We start from the raw sequence: 21,134 nt of genomic DNA on the forward strand, positions 1-21,134 counted from the left end.
CCCATCTCAAAAGACTGCATACAGTATGATTCCATTCAGTGGCATTCTTTTTTTTTGAGACAGAGTCTCGCTCTGTCGCCCAGGCTGGAGTGCAGTGGCGCGATCTCGGCTCACTGCATCCTCTGCCTCCGGGTTCATGCCATTCTCCCCCCTCAGCCTCCCAAGTAGCCAGGACTACAGGAGCCTGCCACCATGCCCGGCTAATTTTGTTTTTGTATTTTTAGTAGTGATGGGGTTTCACCATGTTGGCCAGGATGGTCTCGATCTCCTGACCTCATGAGCTGCCTGCCTCGGCCTCCCCAAGTGCTGGGATTATAGACGTCAGCCACTGCGTCCGGTCCAGTAGCATTCTTAAAAGAGCAAAACTTAGAAGGAGTGAGCTGGGGCAGGAACAAAGTAGGTATGGCTATAAGAGTGCAACAAAAGGATCTTCTGGTGATAGAAATGTTCTACAATCCTTTTCTAAATGGACATATAATTGTTTATGTTTATGGGGAACGGTGTGGTGTTTCCACACAGTTATTCACTGTGGAACGATCAAATCAGACTAATCAACATATCCATCACCTCAAATACTTATTTCTCTGTGGTGAAAATATTTAATATCCATTCTTTTAGCTGTTTAAAAATACAAATTATTATTAACTACAGTCACTACGCTATGCAACAGATGACCAGACCTATTACTCCTGTGTAAATGAAACTGCGCACTCTCTGACCAACATCTCTCCTTTCCACTCTGTCCCCTGTCCCCAAGCCTCTGGGAACAACCGTTCTACACGCTACTTCTATGAGTCTGACTTCTAAAGACTTCACACATAAATGAGATCATGTTTGTTTTTGTCTGTGTCTGGCCTATTTCACAAAATATTCTGTATCTCGACTATTCTGTGTACGATGCTGTGAAACTATAGTTTTGAAAGATGCTATTATTAGAGGGAGCTGGGTGAAGGGGATAGGATTGTTCTGCATTATTTCTTGTAAGTTCATGTGAATCTACAAGTATCTCAAAATAAACAGTTTAAGAGAAAAAAAAAAAAGTGAATGGGTACCTAAGGTCACAGTCCTGCCTTTCACTGTAGCAACAATTTTGAAGAGCATTTAAAAACGTAGAGGAAAAGGTGAAGGCTGCCAGCCATCCTGCAACAACTTCAAAGAAAATGGTATGAACTGATTCATGAGGCAGAAATACTTTGGTTCTGCAAGAATGTATGATGTATAATAGCAAACAAACATGACTCTGAACTAAGTGATATGTTTTCTCTCTTCCAAGCGGATGCCAGGAGAAATCAATGATAGTTTTCAGAAGGCAAAGATGACACAATTGCTTTAAGAAGTATAATCCCAGCACTTTGGGAGGCCGAGACGGGCGGATCACGAGGTCAGGAGTTCGAGACCATCCTGGCTAACACGGTGAAACCCCGTCTCTACTAAAAAATACAAAAAACTAGCCGGGCGAGGTGGCGGGCGCCTGTAGTCCCGGCTACTCGGGAGGCTGAGGCAGGAGAATGGCGTAAAAACCCGGGAGGCGGAGCTTGCAGTGAGCTGAGATCCGGTCACTGCACTCCAGCCTGGGCGATACAGCGAGACTCCGTCTCAAAAAAAAAAAAAAAAAAAAAGAAGTAAAGCAGCAGATCTACCCCAAAACGGATCATTCCACCCAATGTTCCAACACAACATTAGAATTAAAGCGTAAACTGCAAAAGCTCAGAAAAATAAAAGAATTTGTCCAAAGGAGGTATAAACCAGTAAAAGAAGAGTGCTATTACGGATGCGTAATGCTGTCCAACAGGATATGTGAGATAAACAAATGTCTCTTTGAAACTGCACTTCCAAGAAAGAAACACAGACGTCTAGAGGTGATAAAGTAAAGCATCTGAAACAGAAAAGCAAGGGATCATCAAAAATGAAGGAGGCATAAAGAACTGCCCCTACCGCTGCAGGCATTTACACTTAGAGGCTCTCATATACATTAAATCAGTATGAAAATTTACAGCTAGGTGCAGTGGCTCACACCTGTAATCCCAGCAATTTGGGAGGCAGAGGAGGATGAATCACTTGAGGTCAGGAGTTTGAGACCAGCCTAGCCAACATGGTGAAACCTCGTCTCTGCTAAAAATACAAAAACTTAGCTGGGCATGGTGGTGGGTGCCTGTAATCTCAGCTACTCAGGAGGCTGAAGCAGAAGAATCGCTTGAACCTGGGAGGAGGAGGTTGCAGTGAGCTGAGATTGCGCCACTGCAATCCAGCCTGGGTGACAGAGACTCCATCTCAAAAAAAAAAAAAAAGAAAAGCAAATTTGTGACTGGTGACCCTAACTTCAAATAAAGTTTGTGAAAATCCTTAGTGAGTACGAATTACAGTTTGTAAAACATATACTGTAAGATTATGAAAACCTTGAATTGGAGAAACATACCTCTGCCATGAGGAAGACTGGAAAAACAAAGAGGGTCTCAACATTCTGTAATGTTCCATTTCTTTTGCATTAAAAAAATTATACACAAAAATGATAAAGTATTCACTGTTAATTCTGGCAGTCAGTATATGGACACTTTGCCACATAGTACTTTTCTGTTCTTCAAATTTAGAAACAGCTAGACTGGGAAATATAACAGAAAAGGGCATCTTCATCTTGCATTTCACCGGCCTTTATTTTTAGAAGCCTTAGCTAGTTCAGCCCACACAGAAAAAAACATTCCAAACCATTCACAATGCTGATGTTTGTTGAGTATGATTTTCCATACATTTTAAAACATATATTTGTATTTTTTTAAAAAACTGTTATTTTGTGATATATATTTATAGGACTAAAACCTTTTATATAACTATTTTTAATAAACTAAGAGTGCAATTCCTTTTTTTTAAAGACAGTGTCTCACTCTGTCGTGCAGGCTGGAATGCAGTGCCACAATGTCAGCTCACTTCAACCTCTGCTTCCCAGGTTCAAGCAATCCTCATGCCACAGCCTCCCAAGTAGGTGGTACTATAGGTGGGAACCACCAGGCCCAGCTGACTTTTGTAGTTTTGGTAGAGATGGGGTTTTGCCATGTGGCTCATGCTGGTTTTGAACTCCTGGCCTCAAGATACCTGCCCACCTGAGCCTCCCAAAGTGTTGTGATTACAGGTGTGAGCGACTGAGGCCGGCCTACAGCTGCAAATCTTGAAGCCTTCATCCAGTGACTTTTTTGAAGAAGCAATTGTACAGCAGGCTAGACATACCTACCTAAGGCTGGTGAAGAGCCGCTTAACATGATAAAAAATTTACAGGCATTGATGTATTGTCAAAATATAACTTTTAATATTGTTGGCTTAAAAAATATTTATTTTCTAATAGTTCTTGCTGGATCAGTTATGGCTCTATAATCAAGTCCTCATAAATCAAGAAAAATATGCTTAAATCTTGATCATCAGCAGGTTCAAACGGTCAAAATTTTCTACTTACTGTTTTCTGTACTATATGACAGGCTCTATTTTTTTGAGATTTGAATCTAAGAAAAACAGCTGTTTATAACATGATGAAATAAAGAAAGTATAGCCTCAGGGAAGTATCCCCAGAACACACGGTTCATTAAAACAGTCTAGAAAAGAAGGGCTGGGCCCGGAGCAAAAAAAAGAAAACAAAGACTAGTAGATAGTCTACAGCTGAGCAGAGAAGAATAAAATCACTGCGATATAGCTAAGAAACTGATGAAGTCTGGGGGAAAATGAGTCTTTAAAGAATCCCCTAGCAGAAAGATTCTTGCCTTCTTTAGATTCAAAGACATATATACAAACCATAAGAAGTACAAATATGGAAGTCATACCTTTCAGGCCTAAAGTCTGTAACTGAAACAGTTTTCCCAGCTCAAAAGGTAGAACTCGTAACAGGTTGTTATTTAAATGGAGCTCCCTGTTGATGTAAAAATTCCAGGAAGTCAGAACAATATGTTAGCCTTTAACAGTTAAAATCAACAACATAGTTTCTAGGAATATAAGCACCTAACAATGAAAAAATGTTACATTATATTTCTTTTTTTTTTTTTTTGAGACGGAGTCTGGCTCTGTCGCCCAGGCTGGAGTGCAGTGGCCGGTTCTCAGCTCACTGCAAGCTCCGCCTCCCGGGTTTATGCCATTCTCCTGCCTCAGCCTCCCGAGTAGCTGGGACTACAGGCGCCGCCACCACGCCCGGCTAGTTTCTTGTATTTTTTAGTAGCCGGGCGCAGTGGCTCAAGCCTGTAATCCCAGCACTTTGGGAGGCCGAGACGGGCGGATCACGAGGTCAGGAGATCGAGACCATCCTGGCTAACACGGTGAAACCCCGTTACATTATATTTCAATGTCCAGTACAGTATTTCTTAAACTACATGTGGTTAAAAAAAAAAAAAAAAAAAAAACTGCCAGCGTATACAAGAAACAAATTACTAGAAAAATGAAATAATGGGGGAAAAGGACAAAATACAAGCCCCAATTTTTAAAAAGTATTAGATTTAACAGACATATAAAATTACTCAATTGCTATATTAATCTCACTGCAGACTGGCAAGACAGTTTGCAAACTGGCCCCAGGTCACAGACCACACTGAGTATCACTGGTCTAGCACACGTGGGGTCTACTACACGTTTAAGAAAGTGGAAATGATAAACTAGCCTACCATGTGAATTCTTAAAAGAGAACTAAAATAATCATTTACGACTCAAAAGAGCTTGTAACAGCTGCACAATTAAGCTTATGATTGCTATTAACTAAAAAGTTGCATTTAAAAAATAACAGTAGCTGTATTAACTATTCATTATTATTCTTAATAATTTGTTTTGCAGAGATAACCATAATATAAATATCAAAGGAATCTTCAAGGGTTGCAGCAGAGAGGGGGGAACATTCAGGGAAAGAACCACCAGAGACCCAATACTGATACAGTGGCAGTTTTATTTGTCTTTTTCTTTTTTTTTTTTTTTTTTTTTTTTGAGACATTCTCCTGCCTCAGCCTCCCAAGTAGCTGGGACTACAGGTGCCCGTCACCATGTCCGGATAATTTTTTGTATTTTTAGTAGAGACGGAATTTCACCGTGTTAGCCAGGATGGTCTCCATCTCCTGACCTCGTGATCCGCCCGCCTCAGCCTCCCAAAGTGCTGGGTTAACAGGCATGAGCCACCGGGCCCAGCCCTATTTGTCAATTTTTAAATGTGCAGGATATATATTTCTATAATCTTTGGTTTTTGACATTTAAATGAATCTTGGTTACTGAGCAAGCCAGAAGGTCTGTGTGGCTGTAAACTGAACAAGAAGAGCTAGTTCTGATATCTGGCTCCTGTTTATTTCCAAACACAACACACAGAAAAAAGGAAGTCCCTCGGCTGGCCGCAGTGGCCCACGCCTGTAATCCCAGCACTTTGGGAGGCTGAGGCAGGCAGATCACTTGAGGTCATGAGTTTGAGACCAGCCTGGTCAACATGGTGAAACCCTGTCTCCACTAAAAATACAAAAATTAGCCAGGCATGGTGGCACACACCTGTAATCCCAGCCACTCAAAAGGCCGAGGCAGGAGAAATGCTTGAACCCAGAGTCAGAGGTTGCAGTGAGCTGAGGTCACACTATTGCACTCCAGCCTGGGCGACAAGAGTGAAACTCCATCTCCAAAAAAAAAGAAAAAAAAGGAGGCCCTTCCTCTGTCTCCAATAAAAAAAAAAGGAGGTCCTTCAAGTAAATTTGTTTCAGAGGACTAAAAACAGTCATAGAATAAACTCAATAATTAAGCCTAAAAAAAAGTCAAAAGGCTGGAGTAGGAGCAACAGAGGCAAATACCTTTCAAAAGGTCCTATTCCTTTTTACTACATGGCTAATGGCAGAAGGCAGCAGAAAAGCCAGTGGAACCATGTCAAGAAGTCAGTTAATATGAAATAGTACAAACTATTCCATTAGGGTTAACGTAATACCTGGAATTTAGCCTTATATTTAACTTGGTTAGATCTTATCTACCTTATAAAACAGAAGTAAAATAGTAATAATAATAACGGGCCAGCCACAGTGGCTCATGCCTGAAATCCCAGTTTTCTGGGAGGCCAAGATGGGAGGATCTTTTGAGGTTAGGAGTTTAAGACCTGCCTGGGCAACACAGTGAGACCCTCATCTCTATCAAAATAAAAACAGCAATGAGCATTTCTTCTCTTTCTTTTTTTCTAGAGGGCAGGAGGGTGGAGACAGGGTCTGTCTTGCTCTGTCACCCAGGAAGGAGTGCAGTGGCATGATCTCTGCTCACTGCAACCTTGACCTCCTGGGCTCAAGTCATCCCTGTGCCTCAGCCTCCCGGGTAGCAGGGACTACAGGTGCACGCCCAGCTAATTATCTGGGGATTTTTTTTTTTTTTAGAGACCAGATTCTCACTATGTTGACAAGACTGGTCTGAAACACCTGGGCTTAAGCAATCAGCCTGCCTCAGCCCCGCAAAGTATTGGGATTACAGATGTGAACCACTGCATGCAGCCTGCAATTACCATTTCTTGCAATACAGTCTATGCCAGGCAACATACTAATGTTTTTTTACCCATTATCTCAAATATCCCTTATCCTGGGTCAAGAAGGTTGTCCAAGATCACACAACTCATAAATGGAAAAGTTAAGATTCCAACCTGAACTTACACATGTGACTCCAAATGCTACATATTTCATGCTATACACCCCCAAATTTAATAATTAATTCTAGCTCTTTCAAGTCCAGGCTTTACTACTATCAAACATACAAGCCCTGGGATGGCAAAAAAGGTTTTACCAATTGGCAATGGTTTCCTGAACCCCGTGTTAAGGATGGCATGGTGCCGTTTGTCATGGGGAAGTATGTGGGATACCGTAAGTGTCTTACAGTCCAGCCCCTCTCTGTCCAAACTTTTTCATTCAAAAATAAAGTATATTACACAAAATACAGTAATTAAAAAATTCAGCCAATCATCTACGTAATTTATTATTAGCTGACATTCAGTTTTCCCAAAAACAAAACTATAAAGTTATAAAGGATATAGTTATGTTTCCTTTTATTCAAATACCATTAAATGAATAGTTTTGGTTCCTAACACAAATTTTTTTTTTTTTTTTTTTTTTTTTTTTTTTTTTGAGATGGAGTCTTGCGCTGTCACCCAGGCTGGAGTGCCATGGCGTAATCTCAGCTCACTGCAAGCTCCGCCTCCCGGGTTCACGCCATTCTCCTGCCTCAGCCTCCTGAGTAGCTGGGACTACAGGCGCCCACCACCACACATGGCTAATTTTTTGTATTTTTAGTAGAGATGGGGTTTCACCATGTTGGCCAGAATGGTCTCGATCTCCTGACCTCATGATCCTCCCACCACAGCCTCCCAAAATGCTGGGATTACAGGTGTGAGCCACTATGTCCGGCCTATATTTTGTTTTAGGGGTCATATAGTTAGTATGTATTAAGTTGTATCTGCATACCTGAGTGATACCATGTTTCCGAGTTCTGCGGGTAAGCTACGAATTTTATTAGATGACAGGTCCAAATACACCAGATTGTGAAGCTTGGCAATGTCTGAAGGAATTCGGGACAGGGAATTGTCACTCAAATGCAAAGCTGTCAGGTGAGTCAGTGACCACAAAGATGCACTTAAGCTTCTTACTTTTCCTGTAAGAGAAAAAAATACAGGAACGGATTATATAGTTTTCTCTACAATTTGTTCTGTAGATTCAGTAAGATTTAGATGTTGTTATGAGTAACTTAAATTTTATCCAAAAAACTTGTGAGAAAGGGTTAACAGGAAATCTTACTTATTCTATAACAATTCATTGCTATGATTAAGTTATAAGCTCCTCACTTAGCAGGTTAAAATAAAAAGTAAATGTGCCAACACTACTTAGATTGCATCTTTGGAGCACAAAAAGAATTTATCCTTTAAAATTATCTCAGATATGAGAGGGAAATATGATTAATTTATAGTAATGATAAATCCAATATCTGAACATCATGACTGGTTTGGACTTATGCAAAATAACACAAATTCTACTATCTCAGAGGCTGTTCATTATCTCCAGAAAACAAGAATGTTGCCTAAAAACAAAAAGGAACACAAGGTATTCTTAGTTGAGTTTTAAGACCAGAGTACCCAAGTGATAACTGCATGAAGAACCACAGAGCTAAGCAGCATTTGTATTATGTGTTAGCAAGTAAAAACACTTGCCCAGAAACACTTCAAATATTAAGTCACACCTTTCTAATCAAATAGTAGTAGGCATAAGATTCAGTGACTAAGAATAGAATGATAAAATCTTTCAATGCAATAATAAATCTGTACTTTGGTACTTCTTGATAAATTGTCAATGGTTTCTACAATCTAAGAATGTTCCCCATAATCTCCTTACTGGTTCAGGATCTAATCTGAGAGAGAATGAAACAAATGTAACGAAAACATACCCATCTTTCAGAACTGATTAATTTTCTATTGGTTGAAGAAAATGCAACCTTGAGACTTCTTACCAAGATAGAGTAACAAGAATTAAATTTACCATGCCACCTGTGACAACTAACATATCAGATAATATACACGAATCAGCAAATTTCTAAGATGAGACACCAACCAGTGCAGGAGAGTCATTCCTGAAGGATGGGAAGCAAACAAGGTAGACCCTATAACTGTCTCAGCTTACTCCTTGGACAGCACTTACAGGAGGCAGCCCAAGGAGGGAAATCCCAGGTAGAGGATAGTGATCCTCCCTGAGTTCCAGAGACAGAGAGTCCGGAGAAGTCAAGGTAATTAGAAATCAAGAGGCAGAACATTAGAGAGAAGAGAAGAGAACAGAGAGAAGTCCAGAGATCTGAAGCGGCCCCCAACTCCCTGGCTTGTTGTCAACAGAGTATTGATCGGCACATGCATGTGAGAAACTGCCTGAGCCAGGGGGAAAAAAACACCTGAAAGGATTGTGGAGGCAGCAACTCCCAAGTTCACACGGAACTGAGGCTAGACTTTGTTCCTCAATGTCAGAGGAAGGACTGCTAACGGGTGCAGGGTTCCTTTTTGGGATGATGAAAATGTTCTGATTGTGGTAAATGTGGCACAACTCTGTGAATATATAAACCCACTAGATTTGCACTTTAAATGGGTGAACTGTACAACGTGTGAATTGTATCTCAAGTTGTTACACAAGAGAAAAAACAGCAGAAAATGTCTATGTTTGACGAAAACTCTAAACTCACAGATACAAAAAGCTCAATGAGGGCAGGATGCAGTGGCTCATGCCTGTAATCCCAGCACTTTGGGAAGCTGAGATGGGTAGATCACCTGAAGTCAGGAGTTCAAGACCAGCCTGGCCAACACCGTAAAAATACAAAAATTAGCCAGGTATGCTGGTGGGCGCCTGTAATCCCAGCTTCTAGGGAGACTGACACAGGAGAATCACTTGAACCCGGGAGGTGGAGGTTGCAGTGGGCTGAGCTGGCGCCACTGCACTCCAGTCTGGGTGACAGAGTGAGACTCCAGCTCAAAACAGACAGACAACTCCATAACATATGAAACATATGAAATTTTCATAAAAAGCAAGAAAAGAAAATTACATGTACATCTTAATCAAATGGCTTAAAAGAGAAAATCTAAAAAGCCACCAAAGGAGGGGAAAAACATTTCATATAGGAGGAGCAAAGATAAAATGCAGCAGACTCCCAGCTGTAAACAGTAAGAGAGACTGACAGATGAGCAAAATCTTTTTTTTTTTTTTTGACGGAGTCTCGCTCTTTCGCCCAGGCTGGAGTGCAATGGCAGGATCTCAGCTTACTGCAGCCTCTGCCTCCCAGGTTCCAGCGATTCTCCTGCTCAGCCTCCTGGGTAGCTGGGATTACAAGCCCATACCACCACGCCCAGCTAAGTTTTGTATTTTTAGGAAAGACGGGATTTCACCATGTTGGCCAGGCTGGTCTCGAGCACCTGACCTCAGGTGATTTGCCCACTTTGGCTTCCCAAAGTGCTGGGATTACAGGTGTGAGCCACGCGCCCAGCCAGGAGTAAAAACTTTAATGTACTCTAAGGAAAAAAAAAATCCTGTCAACCTAGCAAACTACCAAAAATAGCTTCCAAAAATGAAGGCAAATTAACTTCTGACAAAGCCTGAGCATCCCTAATCCAAAATCCAAAATGCTCCAAAACCTGCAACTTTTGGAACAATGACATGAAATAGAGACTTCCTTGCTTTCCCATGGTTCAGTGTAGATGAGCTTGGTTTCATGTACAAAATTTAAAATCTTGGATAAAATCACCTTCAGGCTATGTATAAAGTATATATGAACCATAAATGAATTTCAAGTTTTAGACTTGGGTTGCATCCCCAAGATATCTCATTACACACATACATGTAAATATTCAAAAATTTAAAAAAAAATCTGAAATCCAAATCACTTTTGATCCCAAGGGATATTCTAGTTAAGAGATACCCAACCTGTAAAGAAAAGGTGAAATGATTCACTGCCAGCTCATCTACCTGACAGGAGACACCATGAGCCCTAACTAATAAAGCGTTACAGCCAAAAAAGCCAAACAAAGGAGGTAAAATGGAATGATTTTTAAAAAGTTCTATTATTTCAAAGCAAGATGTTAAGAAAAAACAAAGAAGCTTTATTTCAAAACAAGACAGTGAAGAAAAAATAGAACAAAGAATAAATGATATGAATAAAAAACAAATAGCAAGATGGGGAATTTTAAATCTAACGATAGGAATAACCATATTAAAATCAAATGGTTGGACTGGGTGTGGTGGCTCACGCCTGTAATCCCAGCACTTAGGGAGGCCGAGGCTGGTGGATCACGAGATCAGGAGATCGAGACTATTCTGGCTAACACGGTGAAACCCCATCTTTACTAAAAATACAAAAAATTAGCCGGGCATGGTGGCGGACGCCTGTAGTCCCAGCTACTTGAAAGGCTGAGGCAGGAGAATGGCGTGAACCCGGGAGGCAGAGCTTGCAGTGAGCTGAGATCCGGCCACGGCACTCCAGCCTGGGCGACAGAGCAAGATTCCATCTTAAGAAAAAAAAAAAAAAAAAAATGGTTGAAAGAACCCACATAAAATGGACTGCCAATCAGCATTTTTAAAAAAGACCAAATTCTGCAATGCCTGCAAGAAACACACTTCAAATATAAAGACAAATAGAATCTGAGTATGAATAAATATACATAATGCTAATATTAGTAAAAAAAAAAAAAAGAAAAAGAAACAGCTATACTAATAGCAAAGTAGATTTTAGAGCAAAGAATATTCCCAGGGAGAAAGAAGGTCACTTCATAATGATGAGTCACAATGATAAATCAGTTAGCTCATCAAAAGGACATACAATCCTAAATGTTTATGCAACTAGTAACAAAGTATGAGCAAAACATGACAGAACTGCAGGAAGAAAAAGACAAATCCACAGAGATTTCAGAACCTTTCTCTCAATTAACAAGAAAGAAAATCAGAAGGGATATAGAAGACCTCAACAAAACTATCAATAAACTTGACCTCATTAATATTTCTATAATACTTTACCCAATAACAGTGGGATACACTTCTTTTTTTTTTTTTTTTTTTGAGACAAACGCTCACTCTGTGCAGTGGCGTGATCTCGGCTCACGACGTCTTCCACCTCCTGAGTTCAAGCGATTCTCCTGCCTCAGCCTCCCGAGTAGCTGGCATTACAGGCGCCCACAACTACGCCCCGCTAATTTTTGTATTTTTACTAGACACTGGGTTTCACCATTATTGGCCAGGCTGGTCTCGAACTCCTGACCTTGTGGTACACCCACCTCGGCCTCCCAAAGTGCCAGGATTACAGGTGTGAGCGGCTGTGCCAGGCCAGAATACACATTCTTTTCAAGTACACAAAGAATATTTACCAAGACAAATCACATGCTGGGTCATTAAACAAGCTGAAAAATGAAAAGATTAAAATATCAAACAGTACATTTTCTGACAAAAATATGTTGGAATTAAATTAGAAATCAACAAAGATATCTGGAGAATACCCAAATATTGGAAATTAAATAACTCCCTGGTCAGAAGCAATCAAAAGAGTAAAGAGAAGTATTTTGAACTGAAAGAAAATGAAAACATAAAAAGACACCACATTTTGTGGGATGTAGCTAAAGCAGTAGAAAAGAAGTAAAGTCTCAAATCAATGACCTTGGCTTCTAGCTTAACAAACTAGGGGGAAAAAATTTAAATGCAAACTAAGCAGAAGAAAGGAGATAAGTCTAAGATCAGAGATCAATGAAATATGTAAGGGAAAACCAACTAATCCAATAACCCAAAAGCTGGTTCTTTGAGAGGTAGAGTAAAACTGATAAACCTCTAGCCACACTGATCAGGAGAAAAAGAGAAAAGATACAAATTACTATGATCTGGAATGAAAGATCAAAACCACTATATATTTTTAAGTATTAAAAAGATACAGGTCGGCCGGGCGCGGTGGCTCAAGCCTGTAATCCCAGCACTTTGGGAGGCCGAGACGGGCGGATCACGAGGTCAGGAGATCGAGACCATCCTGGCTAACACGGTGAAACCCCGTCTCTACTAAAAATACAAAAAACTAGCCGGGCGTAGTGGCGGGCGCCTGTAGTCCCAGCTACTCAGGAGGCTGAGGCAGGAGAATGGCGTAAACCTGGGAGGCGGAGCTTGCAGTGAGCTGAGATCTGGCCACTGCACTCCAGCCTGGGCGACAGAGCAAGACTCCGTCTCAAAAAAAAAAAAAAAAAAAAAAAAAAAAAAAGATACAGGTCATAAAAATCTGTTCAAATGTTTACAGTGGCTTTATTCATGATTTCCAGAAATAGTAAACAACTAAAAAAAAAATCTTCAACTGGGAAAGGAACACATAATGATACATGAAGACAATGAAATGCTACTGAGTAATGAGCTACTCACTCATACAACTTCTATGAAATGTAAAAGGCTACATACTCTATTGTGCCATATATATGGCATTCTTACAAAGAAAAAAACTATAAGATAGAAAAAAGATCAGAGGCTCTGGGTGAAGGAAGGAGGCTGACTACAGTCACTGGAGATTTGGGGAAACAACAGAACTTTTTTTTTTTTTTTTTTTTTAAATACAGACAAGGTCTCACAATGTTGACCAAGCTGCACTTGAACTCATAGGCTTAAGTGACACTCCCACCTCAGCCTCCCTAGTGGTTGGGACTAGGGACAACAGAACTATTCTCTCTTTTTTTTTTTTTTTTTGGAGGCAGAGTCTTCCTTTGTCGCCCAGGCTGGAGTGCAGTGATGTGATCTCAGCTCACTGTAATCTCCGCTTCCGGGGTTCAAGCAATTCTCCTGCCTCAGCCTCCCGAGTAGCTGTGACTACAGGAGCATGCTGCTATGCCTGGATAATTCTTTTGTATTTTAGTAGAAGACAGGGTTTTACTGTGTTGCCCAGAGTGGTCTCGAACTCCTGAGCTCAGGCAATCTGTCTGCCTCAGCCTCCCAAAGTGGTAGGATTACAGGTGTGAGCCACTGGGCCTGGCTTCTATCTTGATTTTAGTGCTAGTTACACAACTGTAGGTTTGCCAAAACTTTTATAACTATACACTAAAAAGGGTGAAGTCGCCTATAGGTAACTATACCTTAATAAATTATTAAAAGATTATAAAAATATTTTGAATATTATTCCAATAAATAACAACAAACCACATAAAACGGACTATTTCATACACAGAGGGTACCAAACCATACTCAAAAAAAGAAACAGGAACCTAAATAGACCAATAATACATTACAAAAATTGAATTTATACTGAAAAACCTGCCTACACAAAATTCTACAACCACACTGGTTCACTGGTAACCACCAGCAAACATTTAAAGACAACATAACGCCGATTCTACTCAACTCCGTCCAGAAAGCTAAAGATGAGAAGGCACTTTCCACATTGTTCTGAAGTATCACCCTGATACCACCCAGGCAAAAACAGTACAAGAAAAGCACAAAAAAACCTTATGAATATAAATGCAAAAATTCTTAACAAAATCTTAGCAAATCAAATCCAGCAGTATACTGAAAAGATAACCACCAAGGTTATTTCAGAAATTAAAGGTTTAACATTCCAAAATCAATGTAAATTCATTATCTTAGCAGACTAAAAAATTGAAGCCTCAGAATCATCTAAATAGATGCACTTTAAAAAACAAAAAAAAAAGACTGATGAAAATATAATACCCATTCCTGATTTTAAAAAAAGAGAACGCACTAAATTAAAAACAGAACTTCTTGGCTGGGCACAGTGGCTCACGCCTGTAATCCCAGCACTGTGAGAGGCCGACGTGTGGGGAATCACCTGAGGTCAGGAGTTCAAGACCAGCCTGACCAACACAGCGAAACCCCGTCTCTACTAAAAATACAAAAACTTAGCCAGGCGTGGTGGGGCACACCTGTAGTTCCAATTACTCGGGAGGGGAATCCCCTGAACCTGGGAGGTGGAGGTTGCAGTGAGCCGAAATCATGCCACTGCACTCTAGCCTGGGCAACAAGAGTGAAACTCCATCTCAAAATAATAAATAAATAAATAAATAAATATAGAACTTCTTAACCCTGTTAAAAGACATCTACAAAAAGCTTAGTGGTAAAGGAATTAATGGTTTCCTCCTAACATGAGAAACAAAGCAAGAATGTCCACTCTCACTATGCCCATTCAGCGTTATACTGGAGGTTCTAGCCAATACGATAAAGCAAGAAAAACAAAGGATTTGGAAGGCAGAAGTAAAACTGTCTTTATTTACAAACAGCATATGTATGTAATTAATCCCATGTATCTATATACATATTTATGCAACTAATCCTATGGTATTTACAAAAATGTCACTAACAAGAAAATTTAGCAAGGTCAATATACCAAAAAAGTGTATATTTCTGTATAATGAACAATCAGAAACTGAAATTTAAAATAACACAATTTACAACAGCATCAAAACTATCTGACCAAAAAAATGTACAGTCAAAACTACAAAACAATGCTAACAGAAAGTAAGGAAGTCCAAAATAAATGAAGAGATACATGGAGTTCACAGGTGAGAAAACTCAGTATCAAGAGGTTAGCTCTCCCCAAACTGGTCTACAGAGTTAACACACAATTCCCCCAAAAATGCCAAGTTTGAAATTTGTAAACCGATCCTAAAATTCATATGGAAATTCAAAGGACTTAGAAAACATCTAAACAATGTTGAGGCCAGGTGCGGTGGCTCACACCTGTAACCCTAGCACTTTGGGAAGCCAAGGTGGGTGGATCACGAGGTCAGGAGACTGAGACCATCCAGACCATCCTGGCTAACACAGTGAAACCCTGTCTCTACTTAAAATACAAAAAATTAGCTGGGCGTGGTGGTGGGCGCCTGTAGTCCCAGCTACTTGGGAGGCTGAGGCAGGAGAATGGTGAATCAGGGAGGAGGAGCTTGCAGTGAGCCGAGACTGAGCCACTGCACTCCAGCCTGGGCGACAGAATGAGACTCTGTTTCAAAAAAAAAAAAAAAGAAAACATCTAAACAATGTTGAAAAAGAACACAGCTATAGGGCTAACATTACCTAATTTCAGGGCTTATTATATAAAACTCTCAAAATTCAATATTAAGAAAACAAAGCAGGGCATGGTGGCTCACACCTTTAATCCTAGCACTTTGGAATGCTGAGGCGGGAGGATCGCGGGAGGCCAGGAGTTTGGGTCTCACTATGTTGCCTAGGCTGATTTCAGTCTCTAAAAAAAGATTAAAATTAGCCAGACATGGTGGCACACACCCATAGTCCCAAGCTACTCAGGAGGCTGAGGAGTGAGGCTCACTTGAGCCCAGGAGTTCAAGGTTACAGTGAGCTAAGGCTGTGACACTGTACTCCACCCTGGGAGAGAGAGCAAGACCCCGTGTCAAAAGAAAAAAAGAAAGAAAAGAAAAAGAGAGACAGAAAGAAAGAAAAAGGGAGAGAAAGAGAGTGACAGAGACAGAAAAAGAGGGGCGAGGTGCGGTGGCTCACACCTGTAATCCGGGCACTTTGGGTGGCCGAGACAGACAGATCACTGAAGGTCAGGGTGATTCAAGAGCAGCCTGGCCAATATGGTGAAACTCCCATCTCTAATAAAAATACAAAAATTAGCCGAGCGAGACTCTGTCTAAAAAAAAAGGAGAGAAAGAAATAAAACATAATTTTCAAACCAAGTGAAAGATCTAACAGATACTTCACCAAAGAAGATATAAACAGATGGCAAATAATCACATGAAAAGATGCTCAAAATTGGGAGTCATTAGGGAAATGCAAATTTAAACCACTCTGAGATAGTACTACATACCCAGAAGAATGGCTAAATTTAAGACTTGTGTTGGTGAGGGCATGGATCAAAGACATCTAGTAGGAATATAAAACAAGACGTCTTTGCAAACCAGTTTCAGTTTTTTAGAAAGTTAAACATACGCTTACCATACGATTGATTCCATTTTTAGGAAATAAAAGTTATGCCCACACAAAGGGGAATGTTCATGGCAGCTTTATTTGTAATAGTCAAATATTGAAAACAACCCAAGTGTGTTCAACAGGAGAACAAATAAATGCTGGCATAGCCATACAATGAACTACTATTCAGTAATAAAAAAGAATGCACTACTAAAGACCAGCAAAACACTATGGACAAACTACTGAGTAAGTACAGAGGGTAAGAGCAGAACAAAATCACCAAAAACAACAACAAAAAAATGCAAGGTGTCCATTTGCATGAAAAAAAGAAAAATGTGTACATACTAAAAAACATCATTTATACAAAAATTCCACAAAAATGTAAACTAATCTATGGTTATAGAAAGCAGAACAGCGGTTGCTTAGAAATGGGGGAAGGAATGGAGAAACAGGAGAGGTGGGGAAGGAAGGATCACAAACTTCCAGGATCAATGAATATGATCATTCTTGATTGTGGTGATGGTTTCACAGGTGTACACAGTCAAAATATACACATTATTCACTTTATACATGCCAATTTTTGAATGTCAACTATACTTCAGTAAAACTGTATAATAAAATCTATCTTAATCCAAGACGGTATTTCCCTTACTTTGCTGTAAACAGAAGAGACACCATACCACAAACTGAAAACACACAGCTGACAGTCAATATGAATAAGGCATTTAATATAAAACAATTTGTTGTTTTTTTGAGACAGGGTCTCATTCCGTCACCCAGGCTGGAGTGCAGTGTTGTGCTTGCTCATAGCTCACTGCAGCCTTTAACTCCTGGACTCACAGGATCCTCCTGCCTCAGCTTCCCAAGTAGCTGGAACTAGAGGCGTGAGCCCCTGTGCCTGGTTCCCTGCCATGTTTTCTGGGTCTTTGCCCGCTTCACTCAAGAGAGGGGAAGCGTATGCCTAAAGCAGCAAACAGAGCTCCTGAATGGAGACATACAACTTCTATGGATTTATGGAGTTCATTTTAAAAGTCTGCCAACTTGTATACCTCATTTTCCCATAGAGGGTGATCATAATTCTATCTGCCAGAAAAATAAGCTGACATTTCAAGAAGGCAGAAGGTAGCCAGAAAGAAAACCACAAAGTCTGTGAATAAGGGAAAGGAAAAAAGTCAAGTAAAAGCATAAATCCTATATGAGGTAAAGGCAGGAAGACAAGGAGAACTCAGATCTCTACCATACACACACATAATTTTGGAATAAATTTCTAAGTACCAAAAAACCAGGAAAGAAATGAAACAGAATCTCAGCATAACTCAAATCCTAGAATCCAAACATGAAAACAGTTGTCAGGTTTGAATTCATTAAAATGTAAAACTTCTTTCTACATGGGGAAGACACCAACGTGTACGGAAGCTAACCATTAGTCAATTTTCAGTATCCACCATGCTGGTATGGGGACAGAATGGTAAATAATATCATGTCCCTGCCCTCATGATTTCCTGTGAGTTGTATAATGAGAAAAAAGAAAACAGATGAAGAAATCAACAGGAAAATGAACAACGGGTAAGAATAGGCCACTAAAAAAACAAAGCATATTAAAAACAAATTTTCATACTCAGTAATAAAAAATGTTTACGATAGCAAAATTAAAAAGACTAATATCCAACATTGACAAGGCGAAAGGGGAAACAGACACATTCTTTCAATATGGGAAAGATGCAACTATTTGGAAGCCAATCTGGTAATATCTACTAAAATGTTAAACCTGAGTATTCTTTGCCCCATCAATTCCACAATTTGTGATTTACCTTATGAAGACACTTGTTCAGGTATGCTAAGATAATAATATTGTTGGTAGTTGGGGAAAATGAGAAATATAAATGATCATTAATAGAGCATACTTAATTATGTTTCATTCATATAATATTCCTTAGCCATTGTCTTTTAGAATGAAATAGTTATGTACCCTGATGTGGAAACAGGTTCACAACAAATGAAGCAAAAAAAAACAAATTTCAAAATGTGGTAGGTACTTCATTTTCGTTTAAAAAATCAGTTTATGCTGGGTGCGGTGGCTCACGCCTGTAATCCCAGCACTTTGGGAGGCCGAGACAGGCAGATCACGAGGTCAGGAGATTGAGAAGACCATCTGGCTAACACGGTGAAACTCCGTCTCTACTAAAAATACAAAAAAATTAGCTGGGCGTGGTGGCGGGTGCCTGTAGTCCCAGCTACTTGGGAGGCTGAGGCAGGAGAATGGCGTGAACCTGGGAGGCGGAGCTTGCAGTGAGGGGAGATCGCGCCACTGCACTCCAGCCTGGGCGACAGAGCAAGACTCCGTCTCAAAAAAAAAAAAAAAAAAAAAAATTCAGAGTTTAAAAGATTAGTAACAGAAGTAAAAGAACATAATGTACTGGAGAAAGATAAATCTCTACCACGGAACTATGCAATACAAGACATTAAGGATCCTAATTTTCTGGAAGAGGTCAATGAACAAAAATGAAGTCACCGTTTGATAATCTCATGATACTTATCTACTTCTTCACCACAAAATTATACATACTCATAAGTACCCCAAAACTTGCATTTACTTTTAAGCAGTTTAGTGACTGGAGGAAGGCTGGGATTATCCTGACCTACGTTAAGAGCCCTGTTTTGATAAGTGATTTCATTCTAAAATACCCAGCACCCTTTATTGCTAAATGCCAAGGGACAAGAGAAATCAATCTGTGTGTTCTGAAATCAGGCAGGTGATTAGCAAACACTAAAAGAACTAGATGTAATTAGTATACCCTACCAGGAAATCAAAATAACTATGCATTTGCAGATACAGAAAAAAACTAACAAGCAGCTGGGTGCAGTGGCTCACGCCTGTAATCCCAGCACTTTGGGAGGCCAAGGCGGGTGGATCACTGGAGGTCAGGAGTTTGAAACCAGCCTGGTCAACATGGTGAAACCCCGTCTCTACTAAAAATACAAAAAATTAGCCGTGTGTGGTGGCACAGGCCTGTAGCTCCAGCTACTGGGGAGGCTGAGGCAGGAGAATCGCATGAACCCAGGAGGTGGAGGCTGTGGTGAGTCGAGATTGTGCCACTGAACTCCACCATGGGGGTGATAGCAAGACTCCATCTTAAAAAAAAAAATAGAGCTACATGTAATATTCTCTTTTTAAAATAACCTCGGGGCCAGGCATGGTGGCTCACACCTGTAATCACAGCACTTTGGGAGGCCGAGGTGGGCGGATCATGAGGTCAGGAGATTGAGACCATCCTGGCTAACACAGTGAAAACCCTGTCTCTATTAAAAATACAAAAGAAAGTAGCCGGGCGTGGTGGTGGGCGCCTGTAGTCCCAGCTACTCGGGAGGCTGAGGCAGGAGAATGGTGTGAACGGGGAGGCGGAGTTTGCAGTGAGCAGAGATTGCACCACTGTACTCCAGTCTGGGCAACAGAGTGAGACTCTGTCTCAAAAACAAAACAAAACAACAAACCACAACCTCGGAAGAGCATAATCTAGAATTTGAGAGATATGGTCTATCATTCCTTCATGGAAAAATAAGTATGAATAGAGCCAACATTCTCGCTGTTTCAAGGCTTCAAAATGTTGGAGAATGCCATAAAGTAAACCAAGGTGAAGGTGGCGAAGGTGGAGCCTGTAGGCATCTGACTCAAAGATCATTTAGTGACTACGAGGAGTTCAGACCCAAGTGGATTTTCTGGAAGCTTCCTCAGTGTGGCTCTGGTTAGTACATTTCTCTGCCCTGCACTGCCACCTCAAGGGCCTAGGACAAGTACAGCTGTTGTGGGCTACAGGTGTCCCTCAAGAGCAGGCAACCACAGTGCCGTACCCATGTAACAGAAACAAAACAAACATAAGAGTTGTTTGGTATTTTCAGATCTTCAGGCAGTATTTTAAAGTTTGTTCATGTCTGATTTCAGCTTCCTGTAACAAGAGTAGTTTGTGTTGACCAACCATCCCACTGAGGGAAAGAAAAACTAGATTTTAAAAAACCCCACAAAAGCACAACTTCAAAAGCACAGGAGAACTACAACGGCAGCAAAGGTGTGACAAAGAACCTGGAGAGAAGGGAAGTACCGACAGGTAATAGGAGGACATGTCCCACCACTTTACCTCTCTAGAGGAACAGAATCACAAGCAGCAGTTAAGAGGCAAGCCAATGAGCCAAAAGCTGGAAATGAGAGAATGAGGCACTCAGCAGAACTAGTCATCTTACACAGCTGGGAAGAAGACTCTCTTAAACCACCAAGTTGGCTGGGTGCGGTGGCTCACACCAGTAATCCCAGTACTTTGGGATTACACTTGGGAGGCTGAGTTGGGTGGATCACAAGGTCAGAAGTTCGAGACCAGCCTGGCCAATATAGTGAAACCCTGTCTCTACTAAAAATATAAAAATTTGCCGAGAGTGGTGACAGGCGTCTGTAGTCCCAGCTACTCAGAAGGCTCATTCAGAAGAATTGCTTGAACCCGAGAGGCAGAGGTTGCAGTGAGCCAAGATTGCGCCACTGCACTGGAGTCTGGGTGACAGAGACTCCGATTCAAACAAACAAACAAACAAACAAACAAAAAAACCCACTGAATTTCAGCTGGGAGCTACAAACGGAATAAGGTGACCCAGCAATAGGCCAACCCTCACAAGCACTGAACATCTGATTCAAATTCAATGAAACTGTAATTATTATTACTTTTTTCTTTTTCTTTTTTATTTTTTTTTGAGACGGAGTCTCGCTCTGTCATCCAG

At 40.6% G+C, this 21,134-nt stretch overlaps 1 protein-coding gene across 4 annotated transcripts in view; it reads right to left on the minus strand.

The window, feature by feature from the left end:
• The window catches only part of CNOT6 (CCR4-NOT transcription complex subunit 6), an 85,296-nt gene that overhangs the window by 21,113 nt on the left and 43,049 nt on the right, over positions 1 to 21,134 (minus strand). For all 4 annotated transcript variants that reach the window (XM_008015551.3, XM_008015549.3, XM_008015550.3 and 1 more), the window contains 2 exons: positions 7,422 to 7,608; positions 3,804 to 3,889 (listed from right to left, as the gene is read on the minus strand). In XM_008015551.3, coding sequence (XP_008013742.1) covers positions 3,804 to 3,889; positions 7,422 to 7,608 — 273 coding nt within the window. The remainder of the gene's footprint in view (positions 1 to 3,803; positions 3,890 to 7,421; positions 7,609 to 21,134) is intronic.

The sequence above is a fragment of the Chlorocebus sabaeus genome, chromosome 23, assembly GCF_047675955.1.
Source record: "Chlorocebus sabaeus isolate Y175 chromosome 23, mChlSab1.0.hap1, whole genome shotgun sequence".
In the NCBI taxonomy this organism is placed as follows: Eukaryota; Metazoa; Chordata; class Mammalia; order Primates; family Cercopithecidae; genus Chlorocebus; species Chlorocebus sabaeus.